General features: G+C 36.9%; 5 protein-coding genes across 7 annotated transcripts; 2 read left to right on the forward strand and 3 right to left on the reverse strand.

Annotated features, from left to right (window-relative positions):
* The first annotated feature begins 501 nt into the window (after positions 1–501).
* On the forward strand, positions 502–2,738 carry LOC133791565 (uncharacterized). The gene is made up of 4 exons (XM_062229488.1): positions 502–586; positions 669–950; positions 1,241–2,122; positions 2,224–2,738. The coding sequence occupies exons 1-4, from the start codon at positions 502–504 to the stop codon at positions 2,265–2,267; spliced, it is 1,293 nt and encodes a 430-aa protein (XP_062085472.1). The 3' UTR covers positions 2,268–2,738.
* A 70-nt stretch (positions 2,739–2,808) lies between these two features.
* On the reverse strand, positions 2,809–5,222 carry LOC133791128 (ribulose bisphosphate carboxylase/oxygenase activase 2, chloroplastic). Of its 2 annotated transcripts, none has more exons than XM_062229039.1 (7): positions 5,036–5,222; positions 4,545–4,867; positions 4,339–4,444; positions 4,167–4,252; positions 3,588–4,060; positions 3,161–3,442; positions 2,809–3,061 (listed from the first exon to the last, which is right to left on the reverse strand). In XM_062229039.1, the coding sequence occupies exons 1-7, from the start codon at positions 5,078–5,080 to the stop codon at positions 3,045–3,047; spliced, it is 1,332 nt and encodes a 443-aa protein (XP_062085023.1). In that variant the 5' UTR covers positions 5,081–5,222; the 3' UTR covers positions 2,809–3,044. The 2 variants fall into 2 exon arrangements, with proteins under 2 accessions (XP_062085023.1, XP_062085021.1); XM_062229037.1 differs by having other exon boundaries at positions 2,809–3,066.
* Positions 5,223–5,793: 571 nt separating this feature from the next.
* LOC133791127 (D-xylose-proton symporter-like 3, chloroplastic) lies at positions 5,794–9,455 on the reverse strand. The gene is made up of 14 exons (XM_062229036.1): positions 9,190–9,455; positions 9,014–9,114; positions 8,726–8,804; positions 8,558–8,617; positions 8,370–8,436; positions 8,150–8,274; positions 7,916–8,017; positions 7,457–7,834; positions 7,273–7,320; positions 7,116–7,178; positions 6,927–7,007; positions 6,619–6,717; positions 6,308–6,445; positions 5,794–6,202 (listed from the first exon to the last, which is right to left on the reverse strand). The coding sequence occupies exons 1-14, from the start codon at positions 9,406–9,408 to the stop codon at positions 6,065–6,067; spliced, it is 1,698 nt and encodes a 565-aa protein (XP_062085020.1). The 5' UTR covers positions 9,409–9,455; the 3' UTR covers positions 5,794–6,064.
* Positions 9,456–9,604: 149 nt separating this feature from the next.
* Positions 9,605–10,882, forward strand: LOC133791130 (uncharacterized). The gene is made up of 2 exons (XM_062229042.1): positions 9,605–9,691; positions 10,090–10,882. Exon 2 carries the CDS (start codon positions 10,235–10,237, stop codon positions 10,682–10,684), a length of 450 nt encoding a protein of 149 aa, XP_062085026.1. The 5' UTR covers positions 9,605–9,691; positions 10,090–10,234; the 3' UTR covers positions 10,685–10,882.
* Positions 10,883–11,228: 346 nt separating this feature from the next.
* On the reverse strand, positions 11,229–15,686 carry LOC133791129 (uncharacterized). Of its 2 annotated transcripts, XM_062229041.1 has the most exons (11): positions 15,306–15,684; positions 14,908–15,078; positions 14,619–14,810; positions 14,335–14,386; positions 14,195–14,253; positions 13,828–13,953; positions 13,056–13,172; positions 12,208–12,271; positions 11,911–12,071; positions 11,699–11,782; positions 11,229–11,613 (listed from the first exon to the last, which is right to left on the reverse strand). In XM_062229041.1, exons 1-11 carry the CDS (start codon positions 15,420–15,422, stop codon positions 11,590–11,592), a joined length of 1,167 nt encoding a protein of 388 aa, XP_062085025.1. In that variant the 5' UTR covers positions 15,423–15,684; the 3' UTR covers positions 11,229–11,589. The 2 variants fall into 2 exon arrangements, with proteins under 2 accessions (XP_062085025.1, XP_062085024.1); XM_062229040.1 differs by having other exon boundaries at positions 14,195–14,386; positions 15,306–15,686.
* Between the last annotated feature and the right edge of the window lie 5,289 nt (positions 15,687–20,975).

A 20,975-nucleotide genomic window follows, 5' to 3' on the forward strand; every position in this document is an offset into this window, starting at 1 on the left:
GTTTAATTTTTAGTAATAACTTTAAATATTAAAGCTCTTCTTGTGATATAGGGGCATTTTAGTTAAGTCACTTATTAAAAGACAAATATCTTATGTTTTTTTTCAAAGGAAGGTAATAATTTTGATTAGGTGTAGGTAGAAATTAATTTAGGCTTGTGTGTTGCCTATTATAAGAATGACATGGTCAAATTTCTATTTGAAGAAAACAAGCTTTTGTTAGTCTCATCATCTCCTCAAGTAGGAAACCAAGACAAGAATGCAGAGACTTAGGCACCACGTGTAGAAATAAAATCCACAAACACATCAAACCAGGTGACCAGGGGCTCATGTTTTTTCTCCAAGCAACATCAACTCCGGACCCCGAAACCAATGCCTCAGCATCATCCTTAATCTCTGCTCACCATTCATAACAAAGCCCGTAAAAATATAAACACTAATATTATTGTCTCTTAATTACCACACAAGCAAAGCAGCACTGTTCATTGTGAAAATTCTCTAACAATGGCTCAGCTTGATCGATCATTACGACGTGGTGAAACTACTCCTAAAACACCTTCTAAGGCAACTATGGAACAGTTGCTCCGAGGTAATTATTAATCAATCCCATTATTCCAACGTTGTTTAAATTTGTTATGTGATTATATGTACTATATATGTTGATAATGCAGATGGTGATGGGTCTTGGTGGTTACCATCGTCATCGTCTTCCTCATCGTCGTCATGCTCATCACCTTCATTTGCAAGGAACCATGACCCAGAAGAAGATCATGTACACCATCAAAAGAAATCAGTTCTCTCTAAGGTGAAAGAGAAGGCCAGAAAACTTAGGCACTCTCTAAGTGCCAAGAAGAGGCATAATGAGGATGGCAACACCACACCCTCATGGGGTGTTAGCCTAGAAGACTATGAAGATGAAGAAGAAGAAGATGCAGAATATCTTGGTGCTCCAAGTAATATAAACTTTCCCTCATTATTATCCATTTTACATGAATTTCCCTCCTCTTTTTTGTAGCAAAGAAAAGAAGAGCTCTTTTGATAATCAACCCACCTTTTAGACCATGAGTTATTTCATTTATTGTGAATTGGCTTTGAGATGAAAACCGATGAAATGAGTCTTATCATCATATCCTTTATTTTATACTATGTAACTATTTATTCTCGTACTCTCTAAACCTTCATCCTACTATCTGAACTTCTATTGCTCTGTCTATTCTTACATATATCTCATGTTTATTGTCAGTGTATGAGTCGGAGCTGGCTCCTGAGAGTTACAAGGAGACTGGAAGGCAGCATCCAAGAGCAGTTCCTGTGATTTCCGAGAAGTATGCATTGCCTGAAACTGGCTCCATGAAAGACAACAACAACAACAACAACAACAAGGAGAACCCTCTTAGTCCTAGCATCAAATTAACCCCAACTAAAACCAATGACAAGCTCTCCACTCCTCCAAAGACAGTACCTGAAACCGAGAGCCACAAGTCTGTACCGGCTCTTGAAAATGTGACTGAGAAGTTGGCACCAGCCCACGCGTTAGTAGCCGAGGCAACTCAATCAATTGCCTCAAAGATTCCAAGCCTCTCCATTGCCACAGAAGCTTCACGGACTAAAAACAGTTATTCGACCCCTTCATCTCCACAAATTACCACTTCAGTTCGAACATCAAAAACATTTTCAGCTCAATCATCTTCCCAACCTTCGTCAGCGCCTGCTGCCGTTGCTTCAAGACAAATCTTCTCAGGCCCTGTGGCTCCAAAATCCGAAAAGCATGTAAGCATTAGTGGGGGTGATAAGCTAGTGTGGGATAAGGGGGTGTCAGTAAAAGAGTATTTGTTGCATAAATTTGAGCCAGGAGAAGATGACAAAGCACTTTCACGAGCCATATCTGAGGCAATTAGTCCGAAGAAACCTCCAGGTGATAATATGAGCGTTGTGGACAAGGTGAGAGAGGCTGTGAGTTCTCTGCTTCGAAGTAGTAGTATCGAAAGCTCTCCACCATCTAAGCCTGCTGTAATAAGCTATTCAGCAAAACCTGCAGTAATCCCTCCAACCAAATCTGCAAGCCTAACTCGTTCAGCCACAAAAGCATCATTACACATTCCCATCTCTACCAATGCCCGAGAAGGTAACTTGATGATTGACCCTTTTCAATAGTTAGTGTGTTTTGTAGTCCAACTTAGTTACATGGTCTCTTTGGTTTGACTTCTTTATTTCCTTTTGTTGCAGTCCTGGAGGAGGAAAATCATGGAAGAATACTCCAAACAAACTGAAGTGGGGGATGCAATATTGTGTACTCTTAATAATAAAAGATTTAATAATCTTCTTGACCTTATTCATGTATTTTCCTTCTTAGGAAATTAAAGTGTGGAACTGACTACCTTGATGTCTGCTTGAAAGGGTCAGTTTTTCATGCACCAACAATAACAGTTGGCAAAACCACATTGTATGTTTTAAGTTAATTATGTCGAGTACCATCATCCACAATCCAATTTTGAAGTGCTAGAGAGTCAAAATGTCAACTGTGCCAGAGTACTTGTATTTATTGATTTTGAAAGATTATGTTTTAGAATTCTTAATAATATTTCTGGTAACTATGTTAAAGGTCTTAAACGATCCAACATGTTTGTTTGTTTTTTTGCCTTTTGATGTCTTGAGCGACAGAAAACTTGTAAAACCAGACATGTAGTTTTTGTTTAGTAAGTAGAGCTACTATTAACCATCATCCATCATAGTAAGGGATGTAGATAACCCACTTCATGGAAAATGACAGTAAAGAGAAAAATAATGCCAAGAATATAACTCATTTGATCATGAAGATGAAAACTAAAGCACCCATTTCATTAATGAACAAAAGTGAGAAGTTATCTCACAAAAGATAGAAAAAAATACTCCATAGCAGTAAGAAACATCTATAATTCCTCAGAAACCATTAAGATATATAGTCAGAGAAGCTTTAGAGTTTGTACTCGCAGGTACCATCGTCACTCCTGGCTGTTGGGTCGAAGTTTGCTGCTGATGGATCTGTGCAGCCTTCAGGAACAGGTAGTTTAACTTGTTGGGCTGCCTGTCCTGCATATAAAGACAAAAAATAAAGTGTTTATAACTTTGTGAAAAACCTGTTAGTTTCAAGGACGTTAAGCAAAGTTGCTATTCTATTAATTACCGTAGAAAGCTCCGCGCTTGATGGAGTCCTGGTTTGCATCTCCCAAAGCTGCCTCGCTCATGTACTTGTCAGCCAATTGAACTCTCTTCACATTATCTTGTTCTTGGACAAGCATGTTACCATATTCAAGGAGCTTTTCAAGTGTCATTTTAGGCTGATCGAAAGTGGGAGGACCTTCTTTGGAGTTCACAAGCTTCTTTCCAATGATCTCAACTCCAACATCAGAGATCCACTTCCTCACTTCATCATCGTAAACTCTGGCCCTCAAGGCGCCAAAGAAATCTGCAAAAGGCAAACCAAAGTCTCATAAGCCTTGACTCAAAAAACAAAGTTCTTCCAATAAAATCTAAAGTAATACAGAAACCTTCATTGTCCAAAGGCTAAATCTACTTAAATGAATAAAATTCTTATACAAAAAGCTTCTCACCAATAGATTGACCAGGGAACGCATCAACAATCTTGACAATGTCTTCCTGGGGAATATTGTCAGTCTTGAAGATTCCAATGCAAACACCAATCCGGTCATCCCTAGTAGGAGCCCAGTAGAATTTCTCCATACGACCGTCACGAATGAGAGGTGCATACAAAGTTGAGAAGTCATTACCAGTGACTATAATTGGTACCCTGGGGTTATCCTCCTTGTTGTACATACCCGGGAGCTGAACATTTGTTGGGTTATCAGCAATGTTCATGAGAGTTGCATTCACCATTTGGTTGTTCACAGTGTACTGTGTTGTCCCACCCATCCTACCAGCTCCAGCATCCAGATCGTTGATGAAGAGAGCACACATCTTTCCTTTCTTGATTATGTCTGCCGCCTCTCGGTACCTCTGTCTGATCAGCTTTGCAGGCTCTCCTGCGTTTCCACTTTCCAATTCTCCAGCACTCATCATGATGGGGCTGACATATATAGTGAAAATGACATTAATAACCAAATTGTACAATAAGTCATGATTACAAAAGCAAGGCAGGCTAAACTAAAACACAGATTAGTTTATCAACTTACTTGATTCCCATCTTGGCAAGCACAAGCTCACACTGGAAAGATTTACCCTGACCTTTGCCTCCCCAAATACCAAGAATGAGAGGAACCTGATATGTGTTTAGATTGGTCAATACATGACTAGTTATCTAAGCTATGTATCAAAACCATCAATACATGTTTATTATGTTCTTGCCTTAATGTTAGGCAGTGTCATAAAGTTCTTGGTGATGTGAACCACAAGCTTGTCCATGAAAGCTGGAGCGATGTAGAACCCGTCCATGTTGTTATCTAAGTTGTATCTGAGAAATAAATAAGCAGAACCAAGATGATTATATCAATTTACAAATTGGAAAACCATAAAGGAAAAGAACAAAAAATATTAAGATTTGGTTTTCTTACTGTTTAAGTCCAGTACTGAGGTACTCGTATGAGCTCATGACAGCAAAGTGAGTACCAGACCCCGTGGGAGCTTGGAAGAGAGAATCAACCATTCCCTTTCCTCTGGTAATGTCTTGCTGATCATCAGACACGTCATAGGCAAGGCCCTTCCACTTGTCCTTGTCAGTCTGAGTGTCCTCATCGATTTCAGCCACAACTTTAAAGCTTCCAGAGGCAACTTTGGGGTAGGTGGCTCTTTGGTTCACCAGCTTCTTCAAGCTAGCACCAAAGAAAGCCGAGGTTGGCACAGAGTTGCCACCAGAAACAGTGCTGTTCAAGTTCAACTGCACAAAACATGAACGTGGTCGTTTATAAGAAATTACATAACTACAAAGTTCAGTCAATCTTATCCCTCTATCAAAATATAAGAGAAACTGTCCATGAAGATGTTGTAAAATAAATTTTAAATAAATGAATGAAAAGTAGCAGAAGAAGAGTGATCAAGACATTACAGGAGTTCTGGTAACAGCTCCAGTAGTTGAAACTGCAGCAGCCATGGCTAAAGGGTGGTGATCTTAGTTTATGAAACAAAACAAGAGAGTTCCAGTGTGTGTATGTTTAGGGGAATGAGTTCGTGAGTGAGCTGAATCTTGAGCTTTTAAGAGTACGGAGATGTGATGAGGGGCTGGGAAAATCTGTGGTGTGGTTGATAAACTACTAACGGCCACATAACTCAGATTAGCCTCACTGACACGTGGCTCTCTGCTGGACCAATAGAGGATTCTCTTGAGGTTGGGATCCAACTTTCGTTTTCTCTCTCTCTTCACCACTGATAGTCCTTCTTTTGTTATTTGTATTGGTTGGTTTGTCCTCACTACAGTAGATTTTTTTTTGGATAAGGAACGAGTCACTGTAATAGACTCAGCTTAAGACAAACGAGTACCTATAATTATGCTTTATTGAGTAAAAGACCAAAGGAAAAAAGAAACACTTGCTAACACAAGGATTGAACCAACTTTAATTATTATTGGTCCACTCCCTGTCAAAATTTGAAGACATATTTCCATTTTAAGAAATTTCTTTTATATAGATAATTAAAATGATAGTAATTATTGCGATCCTTAACTGATTTTCATTGCTTTTACTTCAAACATACTAACTGAAGGATAGAACCAACTTTTTACAAAATGCAATTTTTTATTAAATTTTCTTTTCAAAATTGTCATTTTTAAGAAGTCCCTTTGTAGAGGGTATGCGTAGTAAAACTATGTGAGTTGAAACGCAAGCTTTTAATCTTCACTAAATCATTACAAAAACTATTCAAATTGAATGCCATTAGAAATAGCTTACAGCTCCCTTATTTAAGTCTGTTCAGGTAAAGAGCATATAGATAGTTACAGTTACAGAACATATCCCAATGTTACATGGCTTCATTATCTCAGGGCCACACTAGTATACTGTATACACATACAAGCCAATAGAGTCGTGAATAATGAGTCATCATGAAATTGCAATGGTAGTGGTAGTTGCTGTCTTGGCACTTATTTGTTCAAGATTTTGGACTCTATATCTTCCAAGCTCATTCCTTTGGTTTCTGGGACATAAACTACAACAAAAATAAGAGATAATAGAGCAATACCTCCAAAAAGGAGGAAAAGGTTTTCTGCTCCCAGCAATTCCTGCACCGTCATAAGATGTTAATGGTGTCAAGGCATAAGAATGGAAAAACATAATTCAACCTGAAATGACTATATTTATACTGTAAGGAGGAGGAGGATAAAAACCTTTAATGGAGAGAATGCAAATGTTACAATAGCATTTGAACCAAAATTAGTAAGGACTGCAAGACTAATTCCTCTTCCTCTTGTGCGAAGTGGAAAAATTTCTGACACCATCAGCCAACTAATAGGCCCAAATGATATCTGAGATGACAAAAAGAATATATATTGTGAATGTTCGAACCTCTAAGTTGACCTTAACCTCATATTCGAAGAATGTGAGAGTAAATATGCTTTTATAGTCTTTCAAGTTTCAACAATTAATCAGAAAAGAAAATTTAGTGGAAATTGACATTAGTTAGAAGAAATTTTTTTACCTGGTAACAACCTACGTAAAGAAGCAAAGCAGCTACAGCAACAAGCGGATATCCCCCAAGAAATTTGTAATAAGCAGAAAGAAGAAATAAGGAAACAGCCTGTTGTGAATAAACAAAAGCAGAATAAGACTAACCTGCAAACATTTTTTTTTTCACCTCTTTGAATACAACGGAAGCAACTAGATGAAGTTAAGGCATTAGATCACATGCATAAATAAAATGGATGCATAATTTCTCTTCTTTTGGGACAGGAAGCAAGTAAAGGGGAGGGGGGGATCTTAATTTTCCAAAAATAGTTAGAAGCATACAATTCCACTGACACCTCCAATCAACAAGGGTCTTCTTCCAAGATTATCAACTTTCAGGACAGCTATCCATGTCATCAGCAACTGCAAAAAAATTAATCAGGAAGAAAGTATAATCAAACACTAAACAGAAACGTGAGAAAAAATTCCCTCCTAAACCAACATTAAAAATGAAAAGAGTCGTAGAAGCACCTTAAACAAACCAATTACAACTGAAACTCGGGTTGCATCAGAGGCCGCAGAGAATCCCGCAGTCTGGATCAGTATTATGAAAAATCCATTATATTGTTAGTTGACTAAAGGAATGACTTCACTTTCATTTGGGAGGTCAGGTTTAATGATCAATTACCTGAAGAATTGAACCGGCATAATATAGTACACTTGGTTGCCCGGTTATCTGTTACAATCAAGAAGAAATTTAGCTTACTAATATTTCATACTCTCCTTTGTAAGTTTTAAAATGCAAACGAGCACTACTAATGGAAATAAAAATAAAATTAGCAATTTGCAGAAGCATATATGAAAAGAAAAACCTGTTGAAAAAGGACTAAACCACCACCAATCACAAATGCTTTCAAATTCGGGCCTTGAAAGACCTCCATGAAACTACCCTCAGATTCCTGATCCTTATAGGCGTATTTTAATGAAACCAAAGTATCTTCTATTTGCTTCTCGGATACTTTGTCACCAGGAGGTCGTCTTCGCAGTTTGCTCAGGGAAACAATGGCTTTCTCTTTCAACTCTTGCACGGGCCCTTTACCTTGAACAGCCCTGAGAAGCAACCAGCGTGGAGATGGTGGGAGACTCCACATGCCTAGTCCCATAAGTACAGCAACAGGGGCACTAAGACCAAACATGAGACGCCACCCCCCTACAGCATTAATCTGAAAGCTTCCTACAAAATAACCCAACTGCAGGAGGGTGCAAAAGACAGATTATCTCACTTATCCAAGAAAATGGGGAAAAACTTCATCAATGTTTGATTGAAATACCAGGATCCCCAGAACTATGAAAAGCTCTTTTAAAGATACTAGAGTTCCACGAATTTGAGATGGACATGTTTCTGCAATATAAAGAGGAGCCCCATGCATTGCCTGTCCAAACAAACAGTCCAGATGATGCCAAAAGCATGTTTGAGTACATGAACTCTACCAGAATCTTTTCCAATAGGCATGCATATACACTTTTCCTCCTGTTTGGGAGGAAGATAGTTAAAAGAAGTTTACCAAGCCAATACCAAGGCCATAAAGAAGCCGGCCAACTAAGAGAACACCAAGCCCTGGTGCATTTGCAGTGATCAGACCTCCTAACAGATATAGTACAGCTGCTATGATAAGTTCCCTCCTCCTTCCTTTTGTAAGCCAATTCAAGAAGTTGAATAAGAAGACACTCTTAAAAAAACAAGGTTAAAATCTCAGGACAAAAGTAAACAAAAGAAGCAAGTACCAAGGAAATCAGCAATTGGGTACACAAGGGAGGAACCAAGAAGAGCTCCATATAGGGATCCACTTACCTACATTAATAATACAAAGAATAGAATAAAATTATGATCCATAGTGATCACACTTTGGGAGAAACAAATTAAAATTTCTGCAATTGCACTGATGTAGTATTTGTATGATTCATGACCATACCACAAGACCAAGCTGAACAGCGCCAAAATTGAACCAATCTGTGCCACTAAGCTCAGGAGACTGAAATAAGTAAAAATACAGTTTCAATCAATTCAGGTGCTTTCGTACATACTACACATTACACAATAATTATTTAAACTACTGAGAACTGCCAGACTGAAGATGTACCTGCAATGAGATCGTAGCGCCAGAAGTGGCACCAATGTCATACCCAAATAATAAACCTCCCAAGGCAGGAAACAAAAACCTAAATTTCCATAATTTTAGTAATACAAAAAAGTATATTGTGAATTGAATTCTACATGTTCACGTATATCACAGATATAGCAAAAGTAACTCCATAAAAATGTGATACAACTGTCTAGAAGCTACTCATCTTAAAAGTACTGAATGATTTACTCATCATTTTGATTATATTCTACAAAACCCACTAAATTTATAGCTGAAAAAACGTACGGCAATATCACAGAAATCCAAGAAAACTCTTCTTGGTCTCTTGCGTCATCAACAAGCGACTCAGCTTCTTCCCCTGAAGAATACCCTTCCTGAGCTCCAGCCTAAAAAAGAGCCAATAATACTAATTGCCCAAAACGTAAAAAAGCTAAACACAAAATGGGTTGGTCTTATTATACCTTGGCAGTGAATTCAAGTCTACCCCCTTTGAGGCTTGAAGAAACAGCATAATTTGAGTTGAAACAAGTGTGAAAGGTAGCAGAGAAGTGTGGGGTTGAGTGAGACTTAGTAGTATTATAGAAAAGGAGTTGAGTTTTCGTATTAAGTCTATGAAACGGGAAGCGCTTCTCAGAGGGTTTGAGGTTCAACAAAGGTCGACTAGAGACACTGCAAGCCATTGTGAATCACTAGACACACACTGATCACTCGTTTACTTCTTTGTTGGCGCCTTATTATCTCTCTTTTTCTTTTTCTTTTTCTTTTTATGAAAAAGATAGCCAATTGCGGATGACCACGTAATTGTTTAGGGATCTAGTGATTAGGTATTTTGTTCTTTTGTTTATGGCGTAAAGAAAGAGTTGTTAGTTTGTCCAAAAAAAAAAGAGAGTCGTTAGTTTTCGCAATTGACTAGCACTTTAGACGTCATTGGGGTTGGCTAGTTGGTTCGTTCCTGGTCCACAGGTAAGCTTTTGCAGAACACAAAAGAAAATAGATTATACCAATTCCGTTTATCTTCTCCCTTACATTAATCATTATTCTTATCTCTTTTAATCTCATACAAAATTAGATTCGTAACAGAAACATAATATAAATAAATAAATAAAACCGTTTGTTCTAGAATTTACCTGAATCAAAATAGAGATGATGAGATCTCTCTCCGCCTTTACATTGCATGACTCAGCTTCTTCTTCTGTTGATTTTGATGATATTGTTAAGAGGGAGGGAGAGTTGGTCAAAAATAATAATAACACCAACAAATGCAATTCCCATAATCCGTTACTTATTTTGTTTCCTTTTTTTTCTTTTTCTATTGACTGTATCTTAACTGATTCAATAACGGACTCTTTTCCTTATTTTAGGCTTTTTACTCTTTGCTTTTGTTCTAAGTTTTCGCCATTCAAATAAATAGCACCACAATTTGATTGACTCCTCCAAAATATTTAATCCGAGATCGATCGATTCATTCCATTCTATTTTAATTAAAAACGACTTGAGACTAACATAATGGAAGCTGAAGCGAATGCCGTTAACAAGTTCCAGACGAGGCTGAAGGCTCACGCGCCGCCGTGTCTTTTGCTTGATCAGATCATATCAATGGCCGCGGTAGCCGCCGAGCCTAATTTCCCGGCTAATTATTCTGAGAGCGATTCTTGCAAGGCGATTCCATTGCTATCGCCGCTTATTCTTTCTCCCAACACTGATGATGATGATGGTGATCAGGAGCAATTAGTTAATGGGAAGGACACTAGTATTGGTGGAGATGATGACGATATATATAAAGGGGAAGATGATAAAGATGACGATCAACGAGAGGACGGCGTAGTGGCAGATGACGACGCCGTTACACCTAAGAATGGGTGGCAAAATCCGGCTGTTCCGAATTTCGTTGATCAATCTTCCTTGTTTAGTTTCTTTCAATCGCAGTGCATTATTGCCAACCAAGCTCCATCATAATTATGTTTTTTTTTCTTTATTTCAGATATTTGTTTCTGAATTGGTTTATAATTATTATTATTATTATTTTATTGTTATTGTCTGCTTTTAGTTGAACTTCATGCCTATCTCTTTTTCTGTACATAACTTAATAAATGTGTTTTTAGTGTGATAAATGTATATGTCATACCAATTACACAAATCATTGCATTAGTATAATCTGTTTCCACAACTAAAACTATATTACAATGCCTCACTAATCTTGTAATTTAACGAACTCATAAATTTGAATTGTACCAAAAACTTCATACAAATAACCCATACCAAGGTTTGATGGTAAATTTTCTATTTAACAAATTGAAAGTTGACAAATAAATCTTGTTATTTTAATTAACTAAAAAATTGACAAATTGATCCTAATCAACTAGAAATTATTGATTACTCCGACTCATATTTTTGTAGTTGAGAGACCCGAATCGCAAAATGAAAGCAAAAGCTTGGTAGAATTAGGATAAAGTCGCAGAAATGGTCTTATAAGGCCGCGCAATAAGAAAAAAATAAGGTGGATGATAAGTAATTCAATTCATAAATTAACCCCCAAAGAAGAAAAAAAAAAGTCCCCAAGTATACAAAGTCGATGGAATGATATAATATTCCATTACAGAATTTCAACTTCTGGAAATGCCTCGAGCGACCATCCATTTTAGGCCGAAAAAGCTCATTCATTATGTACACCAGGCCAACGTCCATCCCAATCTTAATAAAAGTACTAACCATGTTTTTTTCTCTTCCCTCAAGCTTTCACTTAATATATAATCAATAAACAAAAGTCACCTAAACATCCGACCACACCGCCCCCTCCACTTGCTCCCTTCTAAGGCTGGCCACATCCACTATGTCGGCGAAACTCATATTTCTTCGCCTACTCAGAAGTCGAATTCCCCTGTTGCCTGCAGTTGGCACAATATCAGTAAGAAAGATGGCAACAAAAAGCCTCACGAGACAATACCATCAAATTGTTCAACACATTCTCACCTTATTGAAGAGAATATCTTTATTGTTTATGTGCATAATGCCATCCTTCAATGTGCATTTCCACCTGCTCTTGGTGCGTGTAACCTACACAATCAGACACACAATTTTACGTTACTAGAGTGAAATAGCAAGAAAAATAAAAGAAGTTTCAGTATATCAAAATAAGTAACTGACTTCAACAACACACGGGGGAGAGAGAGAGAGAGAGATACTTTGTCAAACTGAGCCAAAACTAAATGCTGTGTATTTAGCTCCTCCCCTTGGTCCACGTCATCCAAATCGTCATCATCGTTTTCATTCAACGGGGGCTCATCGTCATCGTCCTCTCCAACATCTTCTGGAGCAGGAATAGCAGGAGTGCTGGCTGGAATGTCTGCAAGAAATAGAGTTAAAGAGGAAGATTATAAAAAGAACAAATTTTACAACCAAAGTCACCAACATAAAGGAATATGCTACCGATTTGGAGGTAATGAAAATAATTTAGAAATTTTTTTTATCATAGTATTTACCATTGGGAGCAGGCGTGTTTGCTATGTTGTAATCCTCGTTAAAGACTCCTTGATAGTTGTATATCTGTAAGGTAGAGATACAAAGAGGGGTTTACAACAATAAATGGGGAAAGAAGAGAGTAAAGGGAGCAGCATCTTAATGGTCCTTTACATAATTCTAAGTACAAAAGATCAATAACGCAACTTCACTAAGAATGTACGCACATATACTTAAACAATCCAAGTTGCACTTTAAATGACCAGCGCTACCAATAACAAACTGCAGCTCAATATCAATCAACATATTTGAATTTCTAAGCAAATGAACAATAGGATATCTAGCTCAACTTCAGAATAAACTTCTTGTCAATTTAGGCTAACCAAATAATGATACCAATAGACCCAGAATCCAAAAACTGTACATATGTAGCTGTCAAATCAAAAAAAGATCCTGCAGATTATCAAACTAATTGTTGCTGGTGGCCTTTTTTTTACCCCAAGTGTTTCCTTCTCCTGCATGCCAAAACTTGGCATCCCAACCTTCTCAACAACTTGGAGAAATATAATACTTAGATCTATTATGCAAGTAATCTACATTATATGAAATTAGCAAACTAGACAGATGATTCACTCCCAAACAAATAAATGTCAAAGTATTGTTAATTTTATTAACAAATCCACCACCACATAGCATAGAAAATAATTACACAAATTATTACATTAATCATATAGAAACAACAAAAGAATTCAATTCTATCACCAATATGCGAGTGAACATCATAATTTAAAAAGAAGAAATATGAATTGAGACAATAAAAAATAACTCCACATAGCAGATGAGCACAGAAACAACAAATAAATATGCATACATTGGGAGTAGAAAGCACATCATCATAAGGATCAGGAATAGGCCCATCAAGTTGAGGAATCTTTGAGGATGACCTAAGCATGCGCTCTACCATTTCACTATTTCTTCCTCCAATGACCTGGAAGGTTACAATTGCATAATTAGTTAATCAAATGCCAAAATAGATGCGCAAAAACTAATATGAATGTGTGAATTCACATTACGTGTAAGATTAAAAGTCATAATAAAAGGTAAAGGTAAGAGGTTTATATTTAAAGCTATGTTCTTACAAAATGCACCATATAACAAGGAGGAACTGCTATTAAACACCTACATGAACTACAAAATAACTCGAATCCTAAACCAATAAATTCTCTCTGTTTCCCTGAAAGGCTTTTTTTTAATCCAACAAGCTACTCAGAAGATGTCTCTTTTCTGTCAATATTTATCCTACAGACTAAAACCTGTCATTGCCAGAACCACCTGCTGCCCCATCTTCACCTATCTACAGACAAACTTTGTGTAGGTTACCAATTTCAACTTTAATTGTTGCACTCAACAAACAAAAAAAGGACAACAAAAATGATAGGCATAGGAAGTGAAATAGAATACAATGACTGCAAAGATGCAAACCGACAGTAATTGTACCACAAGAATAATTCAAGAAGGCCAAGTCGGTCATGTCAAATTAAAATAAAAGAAAAGCAACCTTTATATATAAAACAAGATAAACTTGGCATAACAGAACTTTCAACACCTCTTCATAAGGGAAACATGACGAAAAAAATACAAACCTCAATCTCAAAAACCTCAGGGGTGGTATCCCCAGCTCCATCTTGCTGGGGGACAAAGCCACCCGCCTGGTACTGTGGAGGAAGATCTTCACGTTTTCGCTTACCAGAATTCATCGTGAAGAAGTCCTGGAATTTCCCCCACATAAGACACAAATTAACCATAAAGATGACATGTTGATTGCATTGCTATACAATGTTATACCTCCTACAACAAGAACAATTATAGAATAAAAATAAAAATAAGAAATCTGAAAAAGAAGCATAAAAATCATAATTATCTACAACTCTTTAACCATGAGTTTTCTTCAAATTAGAAACCAATAATTTTTTTCAAATTTCTAAAGAATGTAAAACAAAGAAGACTTACTTGCGTGGAAGATTGATTAGAGGTTCCTCTGTCCACTTCATCCCGCCCTTCCACATAAGCTACATCCACACAACAATAATTACCATAAAACCATGAAGAACAGAAGCTTTGTAATGTCTGCAGTATACAACCATGCTTACCAATGTTAACATCAAGTGGAGGCCGCTGGCTCATCCAAGGTGAAGGAGGTTGCTACAACAATGAATACAGAAAGTTATTACTTATTATCTTTAAACATAAAAAATAAAAAAAACTGAACAAAGAAATAAATTGTGTCCACTCTCAATCGAAGAAATAATTCCCTTCAGCACTTAAAAGAACATTAGCTTCACTTTTGAAATAGCCTAACAAAGCAAATTATAAACAATAAAACCTTCACAATGATAAGACAAAACACAAGAAACATAAGCAAGGTGGGGTTTACCATGTATGGACTAGGTCTTCCAGTAGCAGATTTCAGTTCAGTGTTGCCACTGCTAGGTGTGCCAGCGCCGCCGCCACCACCACCGCCACCATTATCATTTCCAGATGCAGAATAGTCACTAGGCCCGGTGGGAATATTATAAATGTCAGCAGTTCCTGGTAAAGGTGTTTGAATCGGAGTCTGCAACGGCGTCTACAATTTCAAAGAGCCCACGTCAACTATTCAATGTCAAGACTAACGAAACCCATGAATTGACACACATCAATATACTAAAAATAAAAATACTCACGGGGGGGAAGAGTATTTCAGCTGTAGGGGTTTCGTACTCCTCAGTCCCCTCATATGGTACGTTGAGATCGTGAACTGGAGTAATTGGACCTCCAGGCGTGGGCTTCGCTGCACCGGACCTCTCTATGGGGGCATTTACTACACCCGCTTGCATCATTTTCGTTTCCCACATCTGAAATTTTCCCAAAACAAAATAGGATCAGTTAAACCATAACTTAACCTCAAATCTCAGACAAATCTCAAAACCCTAAAAAGAAGATCGGATCGAACCCCCCGTAACACTCACTCTAGCTATAAACACAGCAAATCAGTGGAAACACCCTAAAAGAAAATCTAGAACTATGAATAAAATGGAAGAATATAATATAATAAGAAAGATGAAATTTTGGCTGAAATTACTCCTTGAAGCTCCTTCAGAACGTCTTCTCCGGGACCGTTGTTGAGGAACTCTTCGCGGACCTTGCTGACAACATCTTCAATAACACTAACATACACACTGCTTGTTGCAGTCGCCATTTATGTCTCGATGATTTGTTCCTCCTCCTCCTCCTACTCCGACGATGTTTCGGAAAATCTCGAATCGAACCGGATTTTCTCGGGAAGATGGAATGGAAAAATAAATACTCAGGAGAGAAAATCTATGATGTTAAAGAATCGAATCATGAAATCGGAACAGGGATGGAGGGAACTGAAGGGCTCTAGGGTTTGAGGATGTAGGAGTGAGAAACAAGAACGACTATGAGGGAGAAAGAGAGAAGAGAGAGAGCGCGGACCAGAAAAGAGGAATAAAGAGTGGAATATAAATAGGTTTGCATCCGATTATAAGCGTGGGTCCACGTGTCGAAATCTGCACGATCCTGATATTTGGGGTAACCCCACCTGGAAAAATAAAAGCCTTGGGGCGGGCTCAGTTCACTTCACACCGTTTAAAATTTAAGATAAGAATAACATTTCTTTTAATTATTAAAAATTGCAAATGTTTGTCTTTAAATTTTTTGTTTTTCTCTTTAATTTTTTTGGTAAAGTTTTTGCCTTTAATTAATTTGTAAATAAACTCACACTTCATTAATTTATTTCGAGTAAATTGTGAATTTGCTTATAAACTCAAACGTAGATGAATAATTTTAGGGTTTATAATTTTTTAGACTATGTGTTTTGTCTTATTATTTATTTGGATCATGTGTTTTGATAAATTACTTTTTGAACTCTATGTTTTGTAAAATTGTTAAAATAGAACCATAAACCCGATTTTGATCAATGTCTTTTCAACTAAAATCTCAAATAATTTACCAAACTAATAATCCAGAACAAAAATAAAATCATTCTGCTTAATAACTTTGTTGTTATATTCAATTTTTTCTTCATCAAAATTGAGTTTAGGATTCTATTTTAACCATTTTATAAAATATTAATTTGTCAAAACACAGGATCCAAACAGGTAATGGAACAAAACACAGGGTCTAAAACTGTATAAACCCATAATTTTATACTGTTTGAAAACACGACAATTTTCTAATTTAATTTAAATAAACAGTTTCAAGCTTTTTTGTTGGACAATAATTCTACGAAGCGGGTATGACAAGAGACAATATTTTTTAAATCATGAATAATGTTACAAGAGAACTCTAATCCATTACATTGCGATGAACCCACGTAAAAATTATGGATTGGAATGGTGTGGGATTCAAATCAGATTTTGAGATGCTCTCAATGAAAGCACAAATTGATACAATATCAATTGTATCGGGATGCACTCTTCGAGTCAGTGCCAAACTCCAAATTGAACCGAAGTTCTACTATCTCATTTCCATCCCCATAATAGCTACACAATTACATATTTATAGGCTTTTACACCACTTGCAAATTACTAATAAGCCCCTATAGTATTTTCATAGTCTAACACTTTCCCACCCTTCAAAATCACCTTGTCCTCAAGGTGGTAAAACTGAAAAATAAAACTAAAAACATGCACAACCATAGAAAGGTAAAATCTAATTACACCCCATTTATTTATGTTTTGGTCCATTTTAGCAAGCCCAAGCCCAAATTCAATAAGACTTCTAGGTAACACTTAGGTCTTCTTCTCCACGTGACTAGCTGCCGCTGGAACTTGAAGCAACTCAACACCTGAAATTGAAGTAATGATGCTAATTCCTTTGTAGATTCCATTGACTGTCTTCTTGATTTCTCTGTAACATATACACATATACGTAGATATATGTATATATATTTCTTCTTCTACAGCAAACTCATGAACACATATACGTAGATATATGTATATATATATATATTTCTTCTTCTACAGCAAACTCATGAGATGCCATATCAAAGATGAGTCGTCGCTGCTCCTCCGACTTGCTACCACTATTCGGCGTGACCAAGCTTCTCTCCGACCGTCCATAATCACTCCGTTTCGTCCATCGCCGTCAAACTCTGTTACCCCGGCAAGCTCCACTTTCCTTCCCTCTAATAATCTTCGAATGAGTTCGACATTTTTGCTTGGAAACTCCGAACGATGAACTCGACCAGATCCGTGCCAAATCTGGTTCGAATCACGAACAACGAAGACAATGTTGGAGCTAACATCGATCATTGGAGCTAAGATCATCTTCCTCAGCGTTGGCGTTCCTCGAGCTTCATTCATGGCTGCAAATCTAGGATCTACAATGTCCGATGAAGCCACAATCGTCTTCTCCGCCTTCAGTGCTCTGCAAGCTGTCATCAACGTAGATCATACCGGAATCGATTGCGATCTACCTGGATCGGATCGATTAGAAATGTTGCTGCAGACGAGATCAAGAGGCATCTCTAATTGCTTCATGTTGCTCACCGATTCAACCTTCGGCGAAGTAGGCAGTGTCGGACTTGAGGGAGCCATCGATGTCTCTGTTGATGAGCAATATCCCTCAACTCTAGCATCTAATTCCTCTTTGAGATGCACTTTTATTGCCTTCAGTTGAGCATCGAAGAATTGATCCATGCGCAATTCTATGGATTTCAGTGTGGCTCTCGCGAATTCATAAAGCTCTTCGTCAGTCATTTTGCGGGGCTCTCAATGAAATTCTCTCAATGAGATGCTCTCAATGAAAGCACCAATTGATACAATATCAATTGTATCAGGATGCACTCTTCGAGTCAGTGCCAAACTCCAAATTGAACCGAAGTTCTACTATCTCATTTCCATCCCCATAATAGCTACACAATTACATATTTATAGGCTTTTACACCACTTACAAATTACTAATAAGCCCCTATAGTATTTTCATAGTCTAACACATTTGTTATGCAAGAATGGAAATGGAACGAAGAAAATGAGAATTTGAACAATTTCTTATGTTTGGAATTGAGCTTCAATTTTTCTAACTTCCATGGGTTTTAACTTTATCTAATTCTGGTTCAAATGAAACCAAACTAACAGGTTTTTAGTCACTACTACAAAAATTATCTTTAATGATATTTTTTTAGAGCACTCACTTAGATGCGAGCCCTAAAAATATCTCCTAGACTTTTTAGGACACTCAATGAGACTATTTAAAAATATTTTTTAGGATATGCGATGTGAGCCCTAATTAATGATGTGAGTCCTAAAAGACTATTAAGAAATTTGACTCAATGAAGACTTTTAAGGGCACACTTTGAGTGCCCTAAAAGAGTATTGAGATGCTCAAAGTGGGCCCTAAAAAAATAAATAAACAAATTAAAGTTTTATTAATAACTAAATTAAAAAAAAAAAAAAAACCCTATCTCCCACTCAACCCCCCTCATCTTTCTCTCTCCTCTCTCTCATATACATTTCTCCCACCCGACCGATCTCTCTCCTTCCCTTTCTCTCGCTTGTGTCTTTGCAGAGCCTGACCGTCGCCTTCCTCGCCGCTACCAGCAACACACGCCAGCCAGGGAGCTTCAGAGGTTGCGGAAGCTTCGACCCACGCGAGCCCAAACCCTCACGCGCGCCCTAAGGCGCACAACAGAACGTTAAATCTTCCTGCGATTTTGGGTTTTCCCAAAGTTTCTGATGAGATTCTGACCACCTTGGGTCGTTGTGAGTCGAGCCACCACCACCATTGTACTCAACACTTTCATGTGAGCAAAGCCTAGCCAAGGATCGGGTTAGAAGTCGCCGGATTTCATTTTTGGTGTTCGTTGGAATCTATAGAATTCGAAACTTTTTGGTTCCAATCCGGCCACCACGACGTTCCCTGAGCCTTAGGCTTTGAAAGCCAGTCACTGTTTTCTCGAACCACCGTCGTAGGGTGGTGGCGCCGCCGCTGTCGCCAAAGCTCCAATGGGAGTCTCGGCCAGCAGCCACTTTTGGATGTTCCGATGTTCATCCCAAGCTCCAAACGTCATCCTCAACCTTGTTTCACTATCCAAGCATTTGGTATAATTTATAACCCCAATTTTAATTGTTTTGGGTTATATAAATTAATTGTGAATCAAGAAATTAAATGCAGTTATGAGTGAATTAGCATACTGTGATTTTACTGGACTGCTCTGGGATTATTTATGTGATATTTTTGCAGGTTTTTAAAATTTGGGAATGTCCAATTTGAAGTCGTTATGCTGCCAATATTTATAGAAATTTACCAACTCGTCTTGAGTTATCTTTATAAAATCACGATTAGAACAACGATTTATAAGGATTATAGAATTATGCTTTCTAGTTTCTATTATATTTCATTTAAAAAAAACTAGTTTATAGGTTTTGGAGATAAACATATTATAATTTGTGTGTGGTATATGTAGACTATATTTCTTAATGTTGTTGTTTCTCTATTATTGTGATACTATAATATTAATATCGTACATGTTCTTGCTAATCTAATTTGTCAATTTTTGAATGTATGTTGTGTCTTGTGGTTTGTTTTGATTTGACTTTTCCTTGTTGTCTCACAAGTCAATAGCAGATTGGAGACAGATTCTTCTATTTTTCATGTAATTTGAGATTAACAATATTGTAATTTTGGAAATACTAATTAGTTGTATATGATTTTAGTTGTAATTAGCAAATTGTAGTTCCTATCATTTAATAGTTTTCATATATATAAATTTTTCATTATTATTCATATTCGTTTTATAGATTGAATATATAAGTTTTGTTATTTTAATATTTTTCAGTTTTTTATATCAATGTTTCATTAAAATCATAATTTTTAATTAAAAATAAATATAATTTCATTATTTTAAAAAATTAAAAAAAAAATTAAGGGCACTCATTGCGTGGTCTAAAAATATCATTTCAGAACTCGCAACGTGAGCTCTAAAAAACCTCACTTTTTAAGGCTCTTAAATAGAGGACTCGCGCTCCGCGAGCCCTAAAAAACATTTTTTGTAGTAGTGTGTTTTTAGATAGAAGCTTAGTACAAAATGACCATTAATGATGTGTGAAAGTAAGTAAGTGTCAATATTTTTAATTTTGTAGGAAAATAGCTCAACCACCTTCTTAATATTATATATTACCAAATATGTCATTTAGCAAATTAAGTTAATAATATTTCATTCTAAATATTTTGATATCATGGTATATTTATATTAGTTTATTTAATTCATTTTTATTTTAAAGTTATATTGATTTTTTTATTTTTTTATGAGTTGTTGGTGTGTCATTTTCTAACTAGTGAATATATTTTTTGTGCATTAGTATATCAAGTTGTATGGTTATTATTATATAAAGATTATATGTTTTTTTTAATTATTGTTAACACAGTGTATGCATTGTTTATAATATAGTATATCACATTTTGTTATTGATATTTCATATCAGTTGATTTTGTTTGTGTTATCCCTAAAAAATACGATGATGAAATGGTGAATGAGGATGTGACATGTGACATCACAAATCAGGGAAAAATGACAAACTATTAAAAAAAGACCGATGGACAAAAAAGATAGGTCTATGAGCTATATGGAAGTCGACCAAGCTTAAAACTCCTAGGGGTGGTCAGCCTGACCCCTACCCCAGGGGTGGTCGGCCCCAGTGTGTCCAAGAGCCCTTAGGAGTGGTCGGCCTGACCCCTACCCCAGGGGTGGTCGGCTCTAGTATGCCCAAGGACCCCTAGGGGTGGTCGG

This window comes from Humulus lupulus, chromosome 7 (genome assembly GCF_963169125.1).
Source record: "Humulus lupulus chromosome 7, drHumLupu1.1, whole genome shotgun sequence".
Lineage (NCBI taxonomy): Eukaryota > Viridiplantae > Streptophyta > Magnoliopsida > Rosales > Cannabaceae > Humulus > Humulus lupulus.

Bases quoted from the DNA above. Each gene is read 5' to 3' on its own strand.
- LOC133791565 (XM_062229488.1), top strand. From the start codon at position 502: ATGGCTCAGCTTGATCGATCATTACGACGTGGTGAAACTACTCCTAAA. The intron at 587-668 runs GTAATTATTAAT...TTGATAATGCAG, and splicing joins TATGGAACAGTTGCTCCGAG to ATGGTGATGGGTCTTGGTGG. The intron at 951-1,240 runs GTAATATAAACT...GTTTATTGTCAG, and splicing joins AGAATATCTTGGTGCTCCAA to TGTATGAGTCGGAGCTGGCT.
- LOC133791129 (XM_062229040.1), bottom strand. From the start codon at position 15,422: ATGGCGACTGCAACAAGCAGTGTGTATGTTAGTGTTATTGAAGATGTT. The intron at 12,072-12,207 runs GTAAATACTATG...TATTTCTTGCAG, and splicing joins AAACACGCCTGCTCCCAATG to ACATTCCAGCCAGCACTCCT. The intron at 11,614-11,698 runs GTGAGAATGTGT...TGCCAACTGCAG, and splicing joins AAGATATTCTCTTCAATAAG to GCAACAGGGGAATTCGACTT.
- LOC133791127 (XM_062229036.1), bottom strand. From the start codon at position 9,408: ATGGCTTGCAGTGTCTCTAGTCGACCTTTGTTGAACCTCAAACCCTCT. The intron at 8,275-8,369 runs GTACTTGCTTCT...GGCTTACAAAAG, and splicing joins CCCAATTGCTGATTTCCTTG to GAAGGAGGAGGGAACTTATC. The intron at 7,179-7,272 runs GTAATTGATCAT...ATACTGATCCAG, and splicing joins ATGCCGGTTCAATTCTTCAG to ACTGCGGGATTCTCTGCGGC.
- LOC133791128 (XM_062229037.1), bottom strand. From the start codon at position 5,080: ATGGCTGCTGCAGTTTCAACTACTGGAGCTGTTACCAGAACTCCT. The intron at 4,868-5,035 runs GTAATGTCTTGA...TGTTTTGTGCAG, and splicing joins GAGCTGTTACCAGAACTCCT to TTGAACTTGAACAGCACTGT. The intron at 3,067-3,160 runs GTAATTAATAGA...CTTTATATGCAG, and splicing joins CAAGCGCGGAGCTTTCTACG to GACAGGCAGCCCAACAAGTT.
- LOC133791130 (XM_062229042.1), top strand. From the start codon at position 10,235: ATGGAAGCTGAAGCGAATGCCGTTAACAAGTTCCAGACGAGGCTGAAG.